Raw genomic sequence first — 17525 nt, forward strand, 5'->3', positions numbered from 1 at the left:
ACTCTGATTTGCTATTCCCTCCTCTCCCATGAGATGTTGAACCAGTTGGTCCTGCTTCTTTAACACTTGTGCCACCGGTGAATTCCGCCGATTTTTCCCGGAAAGAACCAGATTCACACCCCCCAAAGGCGGCTGGGGGCACGCTCAGAGCTCTTCCCTCCGCGTGAGCCTCCCAACGCTCTCCGCGTCCGGCGCCGCGCCGCTGTCGTGGTGGATGTTGCTGGCGGCCCTGATGGCCGATTTCATGGCGGTGTCGATCCAGGCATGGGGCTGCGCCGCGTGCTCCCCGGCAAAGTGCACCCGGCCCTCGTGAGTGAACAGGGCCTGCGAGTAATCCACGAACTGGTACGGGGTGAAGGCAGCGAAGGCCCCCAGGGAGTGCTGGTCCAGCTGCCACTTCTGGATCACGTGCTGGTCACAGGTGTACTGCAGGTACTCCTTGCTCACCTGGTGGATGTCCGCCAGGTCTTGGAGCACCACGTCCAGGCACTTCTCGTCCGTGAGGGGCAGGAAGAACTCGGCATCGCTGTTCCAGGTGTAGGAAGCCAGGATGACGCCCACCCCGCTGGAGAAGTTGTGGCTGGGGTAGTAGATGAAGCGGGAGGGGCGGTCGGTGACCGAGTACCCTCCGCGGATCCCGTCCTTCTCCCAGAACTTCTCGGAGCACGCCAGGATAATTTTGGAGGCGCTCGCGTAGTTGATGGAGCGCAGGGCATGCGCCTTGGCAGGGGACAGCGGCGGCAGGAACTGGATGTGCCTGGTGGCTTTGGCGCTGGAGGTGACAAGGACATAGTCTGCAGTGACAATGGTTGGGGCCAGCGTGTCGGGAGCGCGGTAGAACACTCGGACTTTGTCGCCCTTCGTCATGATCTTCTCCACAGTGCAGTTGAACTGGACAGCGTTGGGCAGCGCCTTGTGGAAGGCTCTGGGCAGTTGGTCAAACCCTCCTGTGATTTCATCAAAGCTGGAAGGAAGGAGAAGCAGGAGGTGTGGGAAGGACGCCAGGGTTTAGGGACTGTAAAAACCTGAGCTCCTCTGGAGACACCAGCAGAGCCTGGAGGCCCCATCGAGCCAGGAGCGGCTCCTGTTTGGAGTCACTCTGACGTTTCCTGCTATGGGAACAGGGTTGGGTGGAGGGACGGGGACAGCACTCACCTCTCTTCAGAGAAGATGCTGAAGTCCCACAGCGAGGCGAGGAAGGACAGGTAAAACCCCGAGTCCTCGTTCAGCAAGTCACCGATCATGTCAACAGCTCCTCGGCTCAGCCCCCCCACCTTGATCAAATATTCCTGGAGATCCCAGGAGGAGACACAGCCTGAGCTTGCTGGCTCAGTTAGGGCTCCATTGCAGCTGTGCTGGCTCCTTCCTCAGCACTTTTTAAGTAGAAGGGATCATTTATAAGGGAAAAGCATCCACAAGGTGACAAAGGATGGGATTAGGGTGACACAGACGTACCCTTCTCAAAGCAGGGAGAGCAGGTTAATTATCAAGAGCTGGGATTAAATTTGCCCTTGAGCCCCAGCCCATTACCTTGGTGGAGAAGGAGTCGTGTTGAGCCAGATACTTCCTGCAATCAGTGGTCTGGAACTTCTTAAAAGCCTGGAGAAGAAACATCAATATTTTCACTGGAAAAAGATCCATTTCCCAAAGTGATGGCCAAAATTCTCCCAGGATTTCAGGGTCTGATAACCCCTGAAATTTCTGGACATCAAATTTCAGGCAACTGTGCGGAATTTTCTGCCATCCAAGTCCTGGTGGACTCCTTCCAAAGGATTTCTTGTGGACAAAGGGGTTTTGCAGCCGCCTGCCCTTGTTTCTGAAGGAACCCCTCTGCTTTTCACTCCAAAAGGACCCTGTTCTTCCCCAGCTTGGGGCTGGGTGCTCCCCAGTTCATGGCCAAGTCTTGCCCAGCTCATCGCTCAGGTAAACTCTGGTACCTTGTTCAGGACCTCCCGGTACAGCTGGACGGCGCTCTTGCCCCTCTCCGACGGCTTCACCGTGTAATTCAGGACGTCGGGGTTCCTGCCGACCTCCTCAGCCCTGACCCGAGCGCCCCTCAGGAAGTACCAGGTGTTGTTGTCCCTCTGGATGAAGGGGTTCAGCTTCAGGTTGAACTGGCGGATGAATTCACGGACAAGCCTGGAGAAAGGGCAGGGTGATGGCGCCGAGAGCCAACACCAACCCCCAGCTCTGCCACCAAAGCATTTTGTCCCCTTGGCAGGGATGCCGAACGCGGGGAGTGACGGGGATGGTTCGCTCCCCAGGTGGGGCTGGCCCCTCACCTGAGCACGGGGGTGGACACGCCCTCACCTGTGCTTGCCTGGCAGGCGCATGGGCCCCAGCTCCACGTACCAGTCCTGCCCCTGAGGGCGGAACGTCCGGATCCGCCCCCCGACCCAGCTGCTCCTTTCCAGAATGGTAACCTAAAAAATTGAGTGGAGATCCAAAGTGCTTGGGAAATGGCTTTTTCTGAAGTGAATCACCCCCAAAACAAGGTCCAGAGGGTGGGACAGATCCCCTTCAGATGGCAAATGGAGCACCTGTAGATCCAAACCCTTCTCTGCTGGCCAAGACACCTCTGCCTACGGGGCAGGTTCTCATTTCCCAATTCCTGGGTTGCATTTGGACACCAGCTCTGGTAAGAAGGCTCTCGTGGTGGTTCAGGATCGATCAGGGCTTTGAAAGCAGCACCAATCTGTCCCTCTGTGCCTTGGGAACCCTCTCTGAGACTCACAGGTGCCTTGGGACGGTTTGGACACCCCTGGAATTTCTGCTGCCCTGGAGACAGAACGCAAAGGGCTCGTTTGATTCGCGGGAACCAATGCCAGGGGAAATTACTGGAGACAAATCTCCTTCCCTCCCTTCTTCCACCACTGCATTTCCTTTCCCCTCAGCAGCCTGGCAGACCTTTAGAGGAAGGAAACGAGCTCGGGAAAGCCTTGGGGGATTCCCACCTTGTGTCCAGCGTCCCGGAGCAGCTTGGCTGCCGTCAGCCCCCCGATGCCCGCGCCCACCACGACCACGTGCGCCGGGCGAGCCGCGGGCTCCAGCCCGTCCCGAGCAATCTCCAGCAGCTCCTCATAGTCCTGGTCACGGAGACAGTACTCAGGGAAGCACGGGAACCGCTTGGCGCTCAGGAGACCCGCGAGCAGGAGGATTTGGAAGAGGACTGGGGAGGGAAGAAGAGAAGTGACGGGAAAAATGTGGCGTTGGCACTCGGGGACATTGCTGAGGGCACAGACTGGCTCCAAGGATGTCGATAGCCAAGACGGAAAAAGAGGAACTGGGGTGGTTGTGAAATCCCTGGCAGCGACGGTGATTTCCATTTTTAAGAGAAATCAACCCATAGATGATTTTTTAATTCTCCACATTCATGTTCTGCTCGTACAGCTGCTGTGGTGAGCTCCCAAAATGACTTTGACCTCCTTAGAATAAGCTCCAAAGCTTCCAAGGACAGTAATTAGTGTCACTCATGTGCAAAGAATCAAGGCATCTCGTTTCCCCAGTGACCTTTCCCATACCTGGGTAATTTGGGGAGTTTTTATGTGAAGGGTGGAGGGAAAAGAGAAGATTGGGCAGATGGATCTGATGAAGACTTGCACAGACAGGAGACAGAGAGATAAAATTTCGCAGAAAGATGGACAAATTAGAAGGATGAAGAGAGATGGGATTTATCCTCTTTAAAATCCTCTAATTAAATTTTTTCTACTTAATTTTAGAGAAGAGAATTTTACTCTCATTTAAAATTCACTCCTCTAAAATTCCCTCCTTTAAAATCCCCTCCTTGTGAAAATCCCTCCCAATTTAAAATCCTCCCCTTTAAAATGATTGTGTCTTTGAGATGCCCACAGGGAGCAGCAAACAGACCCAAAATTACCATTTCCACCAGAACAGACACAATGTTATTTAACATTTTCACAGTGAAAGAAAATTTGGGCTGAGAACCACACTCTGTCCCATCCCATCCCCACCCCACCTCGGGGTTTTCCTAGTTTTGGTTTCCGTTTTTCAAAAAAACTGAAGAGCAACTTTCGTTTTCTTTTTCTTCTCCTGAGTGCTGTCAATTTTCTTCCAGGGTGAAAACAAAAAGCTTTGGAAACCCTGCTTTGGGTAATTCTCACTGCTGGAAAATCCCTGGGAATTGTGGGGTTTTTACCTGGATCTACCAGGAATCCACCTCGGAACCTTCAGCATCCAACCCTGAGGTGTTTCAAGAGTCCCTTGAGCTGATCCAGACAACAACCATGCGTGTAACAAATATTTAGGAAGAATCAGCTCCAGTTGTCCTCCCAGCAGTGGGATAAGCTTGGATTGACCTGCCCTGACCGCAGAATCATCACGGTTGGATTGGGAAAAAAACTACGGACCATTTGGGAGATCAGAGCACATCCCCTGGACCCAGCTCGTGGAGGTGTCAGCTGGATCTCCACCTTCCATCAGGTGTTTTTTGGGAGGATGTGGGGAAAACATCGACCTGGAGCACGGAAGCATCCTCTGGGATGGCCCTCAGAGACTCCAAGCTCATGCCTGTGTTTCCTGAAAAACCAGGATCATCCCAGATTTGAAGGGAAGTCTCCCCCTGCCCACGGTGTCTGGAGCTCCAGGTGACCACGGAATATTCCAGATGGAAAAAGGGAGGTTTGTGGCTGTGCTCTCAGGAGATGGAACCAGATGGAGCCAAAACACCAAACCCAGACACCAAAGAGGAAAGAAAAAACCCATGGGGAGCTCAGGATTGAGAGGAGGAGTCACTCACCAGCGCCAGTCATCGTTCCAGGAGGAAGATGAATCCTCTGCTGAGATTGGAATTCATTTTATACCCTGGCTTACGGAAGGAAAAAAAAAGAACCTGATCCTTCCAAAAATCCTCTGCCAATCAGTGCAACCCGGAAGGGAGTGAAGTGGGATTTGTCACTAGAAGGGGAACCAGCAATTGAGCGGAGTCAGTTCCTCTGCAGTTTTTTTTTTTCCCCCTTTACTCACAGCCAGTCCACTGCATGTTTTGGGATGCACCATATTTACCCCAGGACCGTGACCACACCCTGCTCTTCCAAAGCAGCAAGTTCCCAGAAGGGAACAATCAGGTCTGCGTTTTTTCCTGGTATTGCACAAAGCCTGCTGAAATCTGAATAACCACCACAGGGATCCTTCTGAACCCCGGGGAGACCTTAAGCTGGCATTCAAAATATAATTTCAGGGATGAAAACGAGCATTTCCAGGGAAAAATCATCTGCTGGATGCTCTTGGGTGTTGACAATTTTGGCTTGATCTTGCCTGCATTAGAACAGAGGGGATGAAGAATTGTTTGGGTGGGAAGGATACCTTGGAGATCATCCAGAACTTCACTGAAATGACAAAAACTGGTTATTTTCTATAAATGAGACCAGCATTTTTCCAGAATGGAGAGTCTGGACTTCCCAAGCACCGTCAACTCATCTGAGGAACCATCTCTTCATTCTTGGACAGGGCTGCACTAAAGACAATCACAAAATATCTCAGAATAGAGGAACATTCCAACAAAATTTGGGTAGAATTTTGGAGATTCATGTCAAGGGTCTTTGTGGATTGCATTTATGGGATCTCCCAGTTTAGCTGGAATTGGGACTGGAAACTGGGGGCTTGTGGTGCTGTGTTCAAGGGATTTCCTTAGGAGAAGCCACAGTGTGGGTTTTGCCCAGAATTTTGCTTTTTGGTGGAGTGTGGGGGTGTTTTTGTGGTTCCTGCAGGATTCTCACCTGGTTGTGCTGGTCTGAAGGTAAAAACCAGTGGGGGAAATTAACCCCACACAAATACCTTGTGAGAGATCATAGTTACAATTTAATAGAAAAATTACATTAAATGCAATGGATACAGAAAATTGGCTTAAAACCACAAAGTCAGAGTACAGCCTGGCCCCTGTGGGTCAGGTCACAGTCTGATTAAGCACTAATTTCAGTGCTCTGGAAGTGATGGTTGCAGTCTTAACTGTGGAACTTCTGGTCCTCCTCTGGACCCATCCAGTGGCGGAGTCCCAGGTCCTGGAGTTCAGACGAGCTCGGATTCAGGGGGTCCATCCCCCAGGGCGGGGAGTTTCACAATGCAATGATGCAATCTTGTGAGTCATAGGATGTTTTTGGGGCTCTTGACAGTTATTGATGGCAGGGATGACAGTGGAAATGGGTGTCACCGTGCTGCCTTGGTTTAAATTGGGTGGCAAACATCTTTGGAAAGATCCCTTCTAGGAGAAACTGAAGGATGAAGTTGGGGGTTTTTTAGGTTTTTTTAGGTTTGTTTTTGGGTTTTTTTGCTTGGAGCATGTCTCCATTCAAGGAAATCCACCAGTTGGACTGGAAAAAGGTAAAAGCATCATATTTTTTTGGGGAAAAAAATACCCCTTGGTTTGGGTGTGGTTTTATGTTTTTTTGCTGGTTGTTCCCCTGTGGGATGTCAACACTGAATTTCCAAAACCTCATATTTTCTCCACCTGGAATAACAAATCCTGAGGGATTTGGGAATTGCACAATGAATCTGGAATGGATACACGTTCCCAGGAGCAGCAGAGAGTTTGGACTGAGGGCAACTGCTCTCGCATTGTTCTGATAAAACCCGGATTAACGCGTGTCCCAACAAGCTGTTTTGGGATCAGCCTCAATGATGGGGCTTTGCTTTCTGGCCATCAGCAATCCACCAGTTGCAAAAGTTGTCCCTCCCATCTTCCTTTCCCGTCTGATTCCCTGAAGGTTACAGGAAGGTGAGTTTCCGCCTGCACCAGTTGCATCACAAGGGAATTACAGGGTGGGAGAAGGGATGGTGATTTCTGTCCAAATTGATGTTTTCTGGCTTTAAGGTCGACTTTTCTTGATGGAAGGAGTGGGAAAAGAGTTGGATTTAATTCCACCTGTTGTGTGGGACACCGTGAGTGTGCTGGAGAGCGCTTGGAATGGAGTTATCAATGGAGCGTCCACCTGGGAGCGTTTCCCTGCAGAGATGAAAAATGACAGCGAATGTAAAGCGCAGGGAAGGAAAAATCCATGTGGATTTATTAATGAGGTAATTAGCCTTAATGAGTCTCTGGGCCGGCAGGCACAGGTTGGAGAGGCGTGGGCAGGTCCTGCTGAGGAAAGATGCCCTTTCAAAGCATTTTCTTGTCCTTCACTTCCTGCTTGCCCAGAGGATTCCCAACATTTGTTGCAGGTATTCGTGAGACTCCAAGACAAAATTTTTGGTGTTGGGAGGATAGTGAAGAAATTAATGCACCAGGGAGGAGTTTCTTGGATGAAACTGGCCAAAATTGGGGCTCTCCTCATGGCCAGGATGTTGAGCTGATGGAGGAAATTCAGAGGAGGCCACAGAGATGCTCCCAGGCTGAGGAAGTTTGGGTTCTCTTGGAGAACTGAAGGTTCCTAGCTGGGGTGGTCTTACTGGGGCTTCCAGTTTTTGAAGGGAGTGGATATGACAGGGGAAAAAATTTATCAGTTATAGGGAAAAAAAAAAAGACAGAAAATTATATTAAAAAAGGAGGTTTTAGGAAAAATATGTGACAGAAGTGGGATGGGACCCCACACCTCCATTTTCAGACCAGAATTCACACAACAGGGGTAGCAGGGTCTGAAGTCTAGTGCCTTAGGCCACTCAGACATCTGCCACTGCCAGGAACCTTCCTCACCCTCCTCATCCTCAAGGATCCATCCTGCCAGCGCTTGAGCTTTCCTGCTTCATTTACAGCTCCCCTCTCCCCAGTTTTATTTAGTTTTCCCATCAATAAACCTCGTCCCAGGCTGTTTCCTACTCCAGAGAGGTGTGGGGCGATGGGAAGAGCAATTCTGGAGCTGCTGGCCCCTGCAATTTCTCCCTGGTGGCTGCTGGAGCCCTTGGGGGACCCTGAGGGGCCGGGGGCTCCTCCTGCCCCAGCCTGGGAGTTTCGGGGTGTTTATCCCAACACTTTTATTCCTGGAATTGTTATAAGGAGATCACTTGGAGAAATGCATTTATTTTCACCAGGAAACTCCATCAGGGCTCCTTTTCCAGGTGGAAATCACGAATTTCTTCCTGCCTGCTGCAGGGTGGGACCCAGCAGTGTCCCCTCTCTCTGCCAGAGGGGATCCCAGCGGAATTTCCACATTCCAGCACTGGATCCATCCCAACCCCCGGGTCCCAGCGCGGGTGACACAGCCGCAGCCCGGGGCGATTCCCGAGGGTCCGGGGGAGGTTTGGGGACGGCTCTGGGTCTGCGCTGCCTCTAGAGGGCTCTGGATCCGAGCGGCCGCTCCCGGATACCGGCGTGGGCTTCCGGAGCGGAGCCGAGCTCGCCATCGCCTCCATTGTGTCCTGCCGGGGGAGGCGGGGTGGTCCTGGGCGTGCAGGGGGGGTCTGGGCATCGCCCCCTCCTGCAGCCTCCGCGGGGAGCGGAGGAAAATTCCTGGGAGCGGAGCCGGGGCCGGCAGGTAACGGGGCGAGCGACGGGCAGCGATGTGGTTCGGATGAGGTTCGGGATGAGGTTCGGATGTGGTTCGGGATGGGGTTCGGGATGAGGTTCGGGATGTGGTTCGGATGTGGTTCGGGATGGGGTTCGGGATGTGGTTCGGGATGGAGTTCGGATGTGGTTCGGGATGTGGTTCGGCTCCCAAAGCGGGGATGTTCCCGGCAGCAGCAGCTCCTCTGGGGCGGAGAGGGATGAGGATGAGGATGCTCCTGGGGTGCAGCCCCCAGGGCCCCATCGCTGATTCCCGGGGGCGTGGGGAGTCGGGGGATGGGGGGGCAGAGGTTGTTGTGGGCTGGGGTCTGCCAAAATTAAGGGAAAGGCAGGGACCACCTGCCCCGCTGTTCCCGCGCTGACGCTCAGGTTAGTCCCGGGTGGAGGGACAGTGAAAACCCGATATTCCTCGAAGTGACCGCAGGAAAAGCATCAAATCTCGAGCAGGAAGCGCTGTGTGTGGGGGGGGAAATCCTTGATTTCAAGCGATTTCTCCTCCCTGCAGGGGATTTTGGGGAGCGCCGAGAGAGGAATCTGCATTGTCCCGGTGCTTGCTCTGCCATGGAGCCGTGGGTGCCGCTGGATCACGGGCAGAAGGCTCTGTACCTCGATGTGATGAACGAGAGCTACGAGACCCTTATGGTCCTGGGTAAGGACACCCCAAAAATCTCTCTTTCCTTGCTGTTTATCCCCCTATCCTTTCCTTGCTCTAAGCAAAGCAGTTTGGGAAGAGGGCCGGAGGGATCTGGGCAAGTTTCCAGAGGGATTTCCCCAAGCCCCAGCCCTCTTCTTAATTCTTTTTCTTCAGGAAAATGTTATTGATCTGAATTTATTTAAATTGAAAATTCTGGCACTGGAGTGCCCTTGGCTTCTCCACATTTCCAGTTCAAACTGGGATCAGCTCCCTCTTGTATCTCTCTTCCTCCTCTGTAGGAGAACAAGATTTTTAAGGGGAATTGTGTTGTTGCTCCATTGTTTTAAATCCTTCCCCTGCTCCAGTCAGGGCCACGCCTTCCCCTTTTCCTCGTTATCCTGTTTCACAGAAGCTCAGGGGATGGGGACTGTAAAAGTGAAATTTTAAAGGAGAATCCTGTTGCTACTCCATTGTTTTAAATCCTGTTCCTCACACTTTCACCTTTTCCTGTTTCTCCCTTTTCCCAGCAGCTCAGGGGCTGGTGAGTGAAAAAGCTGCAGAGAACGGAGCATTGGAGAGCAGCGCTGGGCTCGCACCGCACTCATCCCACAGCCTGGAGCAGGAGAAGCCCCTCGGCTCCAACAGGCGCAAAGCGAAGCGCCCAGACAAAACCGTGCCCCCTGAGACCCCCAAACCCGCCGTGCTTCCCAAACTCAGCTGTGCCAAACCCCTGCGTGGAAAAGGACCAGCCCGGGAGCGGCCGTTCGGCTGCGCCGACTGCGGGAAGAGCTTCCCGTGGGCGTCGCACCTGGAGCGGCACCGGCGCGTGCACACGGGCGAGCGGCCCTTCGGCTGCCCCGAGTGCGGCGAGACCTACAGCCAGAGCTCGCACCTGCGGCAGCACCGCCGCACCCACGCCAGCGACCGCCCGCACAAATGCGGGGACTGCGGGAAGCGCTTCGCCGTCGCGGCCGAGCTGGCGGCCCACGGCCGCGGCCACACTGCCGACAAGCCTCACAAGTGCGGGGACTGCGGGAAGGGCTTTGTGTGGGCGTCGCACCTGGAGCGGCACCGCCGTGTCCACACCGGCGAGAAGCCCTTCGAGTGCCCCGAGTGCGGCGAGGCTTTCAGCCAGAGCTCCCACCTGGCCAAGCACCGCCGCAGCCACACGGGCGAGCGGCCGCACCGCTGCCCGGTCTGCGCGAAGACCTTCTGCCAGAGCTCTGACCTGGCGCGGCACCGCCGCATACACCTGGGCAGGAAGTCCCTGCGCTGCGGGGACTGCGGGAAGCTGTTCCGGACGGGGCCTGCGCTGGTGCGGCACCAGCGGTGCCATCGCCAGGAGCACTCGCACCGCTGCGCCGACTGCGGCAAGGGCTTCGTGTGGGCGTCCCACCTGGAGCGGCACCGGCGCGTGCACACGGGCGAGCGGCCCTTCCCCTGCAGCAGCTGCGGCGAGCGCTTCACCCAGAAGGTTCATCTGCTGCAGCACCGCAAGACCCACTCGCCGGAGAGGCCCTACAAGTGCGGTGACTGCGGAAAGCGCTTTGGGGAAGCCCCCCTGTTCCTGGCGCACCAGCGTGGCCATGCCGCGCACAAGAGCCACACCTGCGGCGACTGCGGGAAGGGCTTTGCCTGGGCATCCCACCTGGAGCGGCACCACCGCGTTCACACTGGCGAGAAGCCCTTCGGGTGCCCCGAGTGCGGCGAGGCTTTCAGCCAGCGCTCGCACCTCGCCAAGCACCGCCGCAGCCACCTCCCCAAGGCCATGGGGCCATCGCCCCTTGCCAGGACAACGGATTGTTGGGGACGTGCCTGGAGCTCACAGCGGTGGCCCCTAAGGACTGAGACCCCCCTCGGTGTGATGGATGCAGAGACACAGCCGAGGGAAAGCTCGTCTTGGAGACAAGCCAAGGGACACCAAGTGACGCTTGAAGGGCACTGGGGGTGGGTGACAGGGGTGCTCTGTTGTGGCACGGAGTGGCATTTATCTGCCCTGGTGTCTTCCCACAGCAATGGGTGAGCATTGCCCCTGCTGCAGTCCAGACCCCAGAAAAGGGAAAACCTGGGGGAGAAGGAGCCTGTTCCTGAAGGAAATGGCATTTGGGTCCATCGGGGAAGGGTGGGGGAACCAGGGCTGGTTCTGATGCGAAAATCCAGTGGTGCTGTGCCCATTTTGTGCTGCCAGTGGATGGGAGAAGGGGATGGAGGGGGCAAGATGCTCAGGGTGAGCAGGAGATGCTGGCACAGGGCAGGAATAAACTGGGAGCCCTGCATCTCATGGACACCTGTGTCTCTTTGTGCTCCGACCGTGTGCTCTGATGCTTTCCCTGCTCCAGGCAGGAAACCTCACAGGCAACTTCTTCTTCCCCAGTGACAAAACCACACAGACACACATGGAGAGGTTTTGCTTTTTGGCTCAACTTTCTACTTTATTAACTGTCACTCTAAGCCCAGGAAATCTGGCCTGGCTTCTCCAGCATTCCCACCTTAATGCATCCCAGCCTGTCCTTGGTAGACCCCAAGCAGAGTCTGGGAGGTCCCAGCAGTGTTGGTGATGGGTACAGGTCTCCAGGGCTCTTTCCCGAGCTGTTTGGACTCAGAAATCCCAGGGTTTCACCCTGCCATGCACCCAAATTGTGTTCCCTGCTTTTACCCTGCTCTTAGTAGGGCAGATGATGAGGAGGGTTATAGGGAAAAGTATCTCCCCACCACCCCAAATGATATCCACCTCTGCCCTAATCCACCCTCATCCCTCCTGTCCCTGTCTCCCCCCAAAACCCTCTTGGCAGGCACAGCTACCCCTCTCTGTGCCCCCTTCCCACTGTGTCAGCCCCATGCCCACCCTGACCCTCATTCTGGGATATCCTGGGCCCTCCAAGCCCTCTCCCATGCCGGGCCAGGAGCTGTGGGGTGGCCCCAGAAGAGGAGGGGGACTCTGAGCACCCCAGCCCCACCTCAGGAGCTGGGAGGAGGAAGGGACACCCAGGGCTCTGGTGGGGCTGCAGCATTGCTTTGCAGGCTGTGCCCCTCCCCAGGCCTCCAGGCCCCAGTGAGGGGCAGAGCTTTAGCCACCCAGCCCCTGGAGGAAGGCGTGGGATGCTTCTGCAAAGCAGAGCTGGGCTCCTCAGGCCAGAGCTCAGGGGCTGTGCCCGTCCCCCCTCGTGGTTCACCCTCCCACCATGCGGGCGGCAGCAGGGACAGGGGGCTGCGGGCGCTGGCACCGTGCAGGCGCTGATGGGCTGCCAGGGCCGCGCCGAGGCCGAAGGCTTTGCCGCAGTCGGGGCACACGTGGCGCTTCTCGGGGCCGCGCTGGGCGTGGGCGCGCTGGTGCCGGTTGCGGTGGGAGCTGCGGCCAAAGCGCTTCCCGCAGTGGGTGCAGGAGAAGGGCTTCTCCCCAGTGTGCGTGAGCCGGTGCCGGTCGTAGTGGGAGCTCCAGGAGAAGCCCTTCCCACAGAGCCCGCACTGGTACGGCTTCTCGCCGCGGTGCAGCCGCCGGTGCCGCTCCAGCCCGGCCAGGGAGCTGAAGCCCTTCGCACACTCGGGGCAGGCGTGGGGCCGGCCAGGCTGGGCGCCGTGGGTGCGCAGGTGTGCCAGCAGCGTGGAGCTGACGGCGAAGCTCTTGCCGCAGTCGCCACAGCGGAAGGGTCGCTCACACCGTGTGCACCCGCCGGTGCCGCTCCAGGTGGGAGCTCACGGCGAAGCCGCGCCCAGCACTCCGCGCAGCGGAATGGCTTCTCCCCAGTGTGCACGCGGCGGTGCCGCTCAGGTGTGACACCCACCCGAAGCTCTTCCCGCACGCCCCACACGAGTATGATTTGGCTGCTTTGGCACTGTCAGCGTGGCGCGGCTCCGTGTGGCTGCGCTGGTGCTTGGCCAGGGCTGTTCCGCAGCGGAAGCGGCGCGGGCAGTGCGGGCAGGGGTGCGGCCGCTCGGAGCCGTGCACGTGTCGGTGTTTGAGCAGGCCCGAGCTGCTGCTGAAGTACTTCCCACACTGCTCGCAGCGGTGGGGGCTGCGGCGCAGAGTCGGTGCCGGCCAGCCGGGTCTGCGTGCCCTTGTCCTTGAAATGCTGCGGGTCTGTCTGGTGGTTGAGGCTCTTCCCGCAGTCGGCACATTTCCGCGGGGCCGGTGGTGGCTTCTCTTCAGCCTCCACACCCTCCTCATCCCTGGCGGTGATGTGAGTGCGCATGTGGCGGTCCAGGTGGGAGCTCCAGGCGAAGGCCCGCCCGCACTCGGAGCACTGGAAGGGCTTCTCGCCGGTGTGGATGCGGTGGTGCCGCTCCAGGTGCGAGCTCCAGGCGAAGACCTTACCGCACACGCCACACTCGAAGGGTTTCCCGCCCAGGTGGCTCCTCTGGTGCCGGGCCAGCGCCGCGGCGTCGGCGAAGCTGCGGCCGCACTGGGGGCAGCGGTCGGGCTGCGCGGCGGTGGGGCTGTGCGTGGCGCCGGTGCGTGAGCAGCGAGGAGCTGACGCTGAAGCGGCGCCCGCACTCGGGGCAGCCGTAGGGGCCGCTCCGCCGTGTGCACGCGCCGGTGGATGGTGAGGTCGGAGCGCTGGATGAAGCCCTTCCCGCAGTCGGGACACACATGCGGGCGGTCGCCGCTGTGGATTTTCTGGTGCTTCACCAGGGCTGATTTGTGGCTGAAGATCTTTCCACACTCGCTGCAGGTGTTGGCAGCATGGCTCTCGCTCCGGCTCACAGGCAGCTGAGGGTGCTCCTTGTCCGTGTTGGGCTGTTCCTCAGCAGGCTCCTCCTGAGGCGCTTCTTGCCCTGCTCCATGCTCTGTAGGCAGAGTCAGACAGAAAAGGGAAGGAAAACCAAAAAATGAATGTGCTGGGTTGGAAACTTTCCTTTATTTGATATTCCTTTGTTCAATACTGAAGGTTCATTGCGATCACTCCAGCAAAAGTATTATAAGTTTGAACTATTTACATATTTTAGCAGAAAAAGGAATTAGCACTCACTGCCTCACAAGGTACGTAGTTATCTTCATTAATTAACATTCTACCTTCTATTGGTTATTGATTTCTCTGTATTTACACTGATTATTGTCCACTTTCTTATTACCTTTCTTCCCAGAATGAGCATCTCTGGTTTATGTGAGGTGTCTTTGTACTTTACAAATTTTGCACTCCTGGTGTTCAGTTCTCAACAGCAAATTTCTCTCACGGGTTTTGTTAAGTTCCTCCTCTAAGTCCGAGAGCAGTGTCCTAGACTTTTAATCTCTTTTTCTAACCCAGAGTCTGCCCATCATCCATTACCTATTTAATGGATTAAATCCCTTCTCAACATTTCCCCCCACTGCTCCACAGGTTCCTTTCTCAGCAGATACAAACTTGTTGGGTAATTCCAGGGCTGGGAATACACAAAGATGGCATGAAAATGAAAGTGAAGGGGTAACCTTTCTCCTTTTATTCCACCTATTTTAGGGAGGGATGGGCAGCAGAAAAATCCATCCTGCATGTGCAGGAGCAGGATCAGAGCCTCACCTGCAGCCAGGGTGTCCCGGGATACGTGGAGATCGAGGGCTGTCGCTTCCTCCCCATGGTCTAGGCGAGAGAGCAAGTCAGGCTTGGGAAGGGGGAATTCTGGAAAACAGAATTTTTCATGCCCAGAGCTTGAGTTTGTGGGGAAAACCAGAGCTATTCTAACTGTAAGAAGAGTGTTTAGTGCTTTCCTCTACAATAAAACAATGGAAAAGTTGATTCCCATTGCTCCCCCTGCCTTTCCTCATCCTCTTTCGGGGAGCAGCAGGTGGGTGAAGATTCTAATAATTCGTTTATTATTATTCCTGGAGGACAGGCTGGGAAAAGGGGGATTTGCCCTGCCCTGCACCCCTTGCATCCCAACAAGGTGAATCATCCATTCCACCCCCAAAGTTTCCTCCGGGAAGGGGAGGGCTCCTCACCCAGTGCCATCAGCGTCTCGTAGCTCTCCTGCATCACGTCGCGATACAGAGCTCTCTGTCGTGGGTCCAGCACCACGTAGGGCTCCATGGTTGGGCTCTGGGAACCCAGAAGAGAGGATCAGGCACTGAAAATTTAATGGATAATTATTCCCTAATAAGCCAGTGGCGAGGCCAAGCTGGATCACAGTGTGGGACAGGTGGAGAACAACCCCGTCCATCCTTCTGCCCCACAGTCCTGCAAGAAATTCCCACCTTTTGTCCCTACTGCCTCAGGAATTGTGCTTGTTTCCCAAAATTAAGAGGCAGGAAGAAGCAGAAAGAGAAAACAGAAATGCAAGGATTCCTTAGAAGGATTCCTTTAAAAGGAATAAATAAAGGAATAAGAAAAGGAATAAAATTCCTCCCGGGAAGAACAAGTTTCTGTCATCTGCAGACAAGGCTCTGCCAAAAGATCTGGACTCTAAAATTAATTTTCACCTAAATTTTACCCACACAGCTCATTCTCAATGCATCAAACCCTGGGTGCTGAACCCCAGAGTCTAGGAATCTCTTCCCAGAGAATCCTGTGACAAATTTTCCAGATCATCCCCAAATTCCCTCAGCAATCACTTCTCTTGCCCATTATTTTCCCCATTATCTCTGAGACTTGGGAGAAAAACTTGGAGTTTTTTCCCAGCTGTGGTAAGACTGTTTAATGCTTTCCTTTACAAAATCATGGAAAAGCAAATTCCCGTTGCCCTCCTCCTCAGGAAGGAGCAGGTGCATAAGGATCCCAATTATTAATTCCGGTTTTTTTTCATTTATTATTTTTCCTGGAGGACAGGTTGGAAAAGGATGGATTTGCAGGTTGTGAATAATTTACGGATGGCGGGAATAAACGCCATCACGTTTTCTAGCACGGATCTCTCCTGCTGTTTTGCCCGTTATTTTTATGTATTTTGGACCCCCCACCAGCATCTCATGCCACTTCATTTATTCCTCGGTGTTTTGCCATCGCACTAAAATAAATGGAAATAAAGGGGTCGACACATCCGAAGGGAACCGCCCGAGGGGGGAGGACAACGGGGTGGATTTTGGGAGAGTGGTTGGGATTTTTTAAATCGTTTTCTCCCTTCCCTGGGACTGGAGAGAGGAAAAACCAGGAGCCTGAGGGGAGGATGGAGGAGGGAAGGACGAGGATGGGGAAAACCAAGCCATTTTCTGCCTTTTTTTCCACATCCCAACCCGGATCTCCCCGTTACCTGCAGGTCCGGCTCGGGAGGTGATGTCGGCAGAGCCGCCCACCCGCCTCCCCGCCCCTTTACTTTTCCAAAAAAAGCCCCTTTTTCCTCCAAAAAAAAAGTGGGGACGTACACGTGGGGAGCGGATGAGCCTGGTCCCTCCGATATCCTAGGCGATAAGAGTTAAAAAGGAAGGAAGGACAGAAGGAATTAAAAAAAAAAAAAAATTAAAAAAAAAAAAAAAATGGCCGGGGCCCTCTGGCGGCAAGACCCGGGAGTCTGGGCGGAAATCAGAAAAAAAAACCCCACAAACAAACAAATAATAACAATTTTAAAAGCTCTTTAATGTCCTGGTGGGTGTTTTTTTCCTAAAATGCGAAAAAAAAAAAAAATAGATGTGGTTTGTGGTTCTCCCGTCCCTCTGTGGGTATGGGGATGAGCCCCAGAGTCCACTTTGCTTGTGGGGGCTGAGAAGTGACCCCCTACAGTTATTGGTGCTAAAGGATCAGGAGTCATTTTGGGGGCAAAAGCCCCTAAATTTGGAGCAGAGGGAGGTAATGGGTGTGTTTTAACCAGTGTAGGCAGAAGGGAAGGGGCCGCCGTGACCCTTCACAGCAGGAGAAGGGGAGCATTTTTGGGGCAAACAGGGAGTTTTCTATCAACGGGGGCATGTCGCGACACCAAGGACTACCCTCCTCAAATGTCGTGAGCCCCCCATGAGGAGTTTGGAGGCCAAATCGCCGTTTCCCCTCGCCCCAGCTCCGCGGGCGCCGCTGCCCGCCTGGGCCCGTCGGCATGGCAACGGCGGCCGGCTGCCCTCATCCAAGATGGCACCCAGGCCCTCACGCCTCAGGCGGCATCTTGAGCCGGGCCGCAGCGGGGAGGGGCGGGCCGCGGCCATTTTCCCTCGCGCCCTGCCTGAAGGCGAGGCCGCCATTTCGGAAGAGGGCAGCTCCGCTCTGACCGCAAATTAAACCATGTTTAACCCCATTTTCTGCCTTCCCGACCTTATGGTAACGAAATATTTCCTCGTAAAACCAATCTCATCACGAACAGTGAGGAAATGTGAAGAAAAGCATGTAAATGGTGCTGTTGTGTGCTCCATCTTTCTCATGGAGGAGAGATTGCTCACAGTAGGGATGTAAATCCCTAGATCCCTTGGGAAAGGGCTGATGTCGGTTTTGGGGTCGGTTTTGTACATCTGGAGGTTTGTGAGTAATTTTTCCTTTAATTCAGGTTCCTGGGGTGGATTTCTGATACTCGTGGAGACATGGCAGTCTGTAGGGGACTCTTCCCCTTTCCCTGCGC

At 54.8% G+C, this 17525-nt stretch overlaps 3 protein-coding genes across 5 annotated transcripts; 1 reads left to right on the top strand and 2 right to left on the bottom strand.

Moving 5' to 3' along the window:
• Nucleotides 1–144: 144 nt before the first annotated feature.
• IL4I1 (interleukin 4 induced 1) lies at nt 145–4769 on the bottom strand. Its single transcript, XM_033084120.1, has 7 exons — nt 4757–4769; nt 2955–3241; nt 2311–2423; nt 1938–2139; nt 1531–1599; nt 1156–1289; nt 145–964 (listed from the first exon to the last, which is right to left on the bottom strand). Exons 1-7 carry the CDS (start codon nt 4767–4769, stop codon nt 145–147), a joined length of 1638 nt encoding a protein of 545 aa, XP_032940011.1.
• A 3346-nt stretch (nt 4770–8115) lies between these two features.
• On the top strand, nt 8116–11371 carry LOC117009811 (zinc finger protein CKR1-like). 3 transcript variants are annotated; one of them, XM_033084178.1, is made up of 3 exons: nt 8116–8419; nt 8958–9101; nt 9614–11371. In XM_033084178.1, exons 2-3 carry the CDS (start codon nt 9014–9016, stop codon nt 11107–11109), a joined length of 1584 nt encoding a protein of 527 aa, XP_032940069.1. In that variant the 5' UTR covers nt 8116–8419; nt 8958–9013; the 3' UTR covers nt 11110–11371. The 3 variants fall into 3 exon arrangements, with proteins under 3 accessions (XP_032940069.1, XP_032940068.1, XP_032940070.1); XM_033084177.2 differs by having other exon boundaries at nt 8139–8423; XM_033084179.2 differs by having other exon boundaries at nt 8147–8423; nt 9617–11371.
• A 114-nt stretch (nt 11372–11485) lies between these two features.
• Nucleotides 11486–17154, bottom strand: LOC117009790 (zinc finger protein CKR1-like). The gene is given in 9 exon segments (XM_033084122.2): nt 11486–12743; nt 12745–13161; nt 13163–13528; nt 13530–13595; nt 13597–13939; nt 14351–14444; nt 14579–14638; nt 14998–15094; nt 16909–17154. Coding segments are annotated over 9 exon segments (2388 nt in total). The 3' UTR covers nt 11486–12044.
• Between the last annotated feature and the right edge of the window lie 371 nt (nt 17155–17525).

The sequence above is a fragment of the Catharus ustulatus genome, chromosome 36 (assembly GCF_009819885.2).
Source record: "Catharus ustulatus isolate bCatUst1 chromosome 36, bCatUst1.pri.v2, whole genome shotgun sequence".
NCBI lineage: Eukaryota > Metazoa > Chordata > Aves > Passeriformes > Turdidae > Catharus > Catharus ustulatus.

Bases quoted from the DNA above. Each gene is read 5' to 3' on its own strand.
- IL4I1 (XM_033084120.1), bottom strand. The intron at 2,424-2,954 runs GTGGGAATCCCC...TCAATTTTTTAG, and splicing joins TCCGGGACGCTGGACACAAG to GTTACCATTCTGGAAAGGAG. The intron at 1,290-1,530 runs GTAATGGGCTGG...TGGGATCTCCAG, and splicing joins ACGACTCCTTCTCCACCAAG to GAATATTTGATCAAGGTGGG.
- LOC117009811 (XM_033084178.1), top strand. From the start codon at position 9,014: ATGGAGCCGTGGGTGCCGCTGGATCACGGGCAGAAGGCTCTGTACCTC. The intron at 9,102-9,613 runs GTAAGGACACCC...CCCTTTTCCCAG, and splicing joins CGAGACCCTTATGGTCCTGG to CAGCTCAGGGGCTGGTGAGT.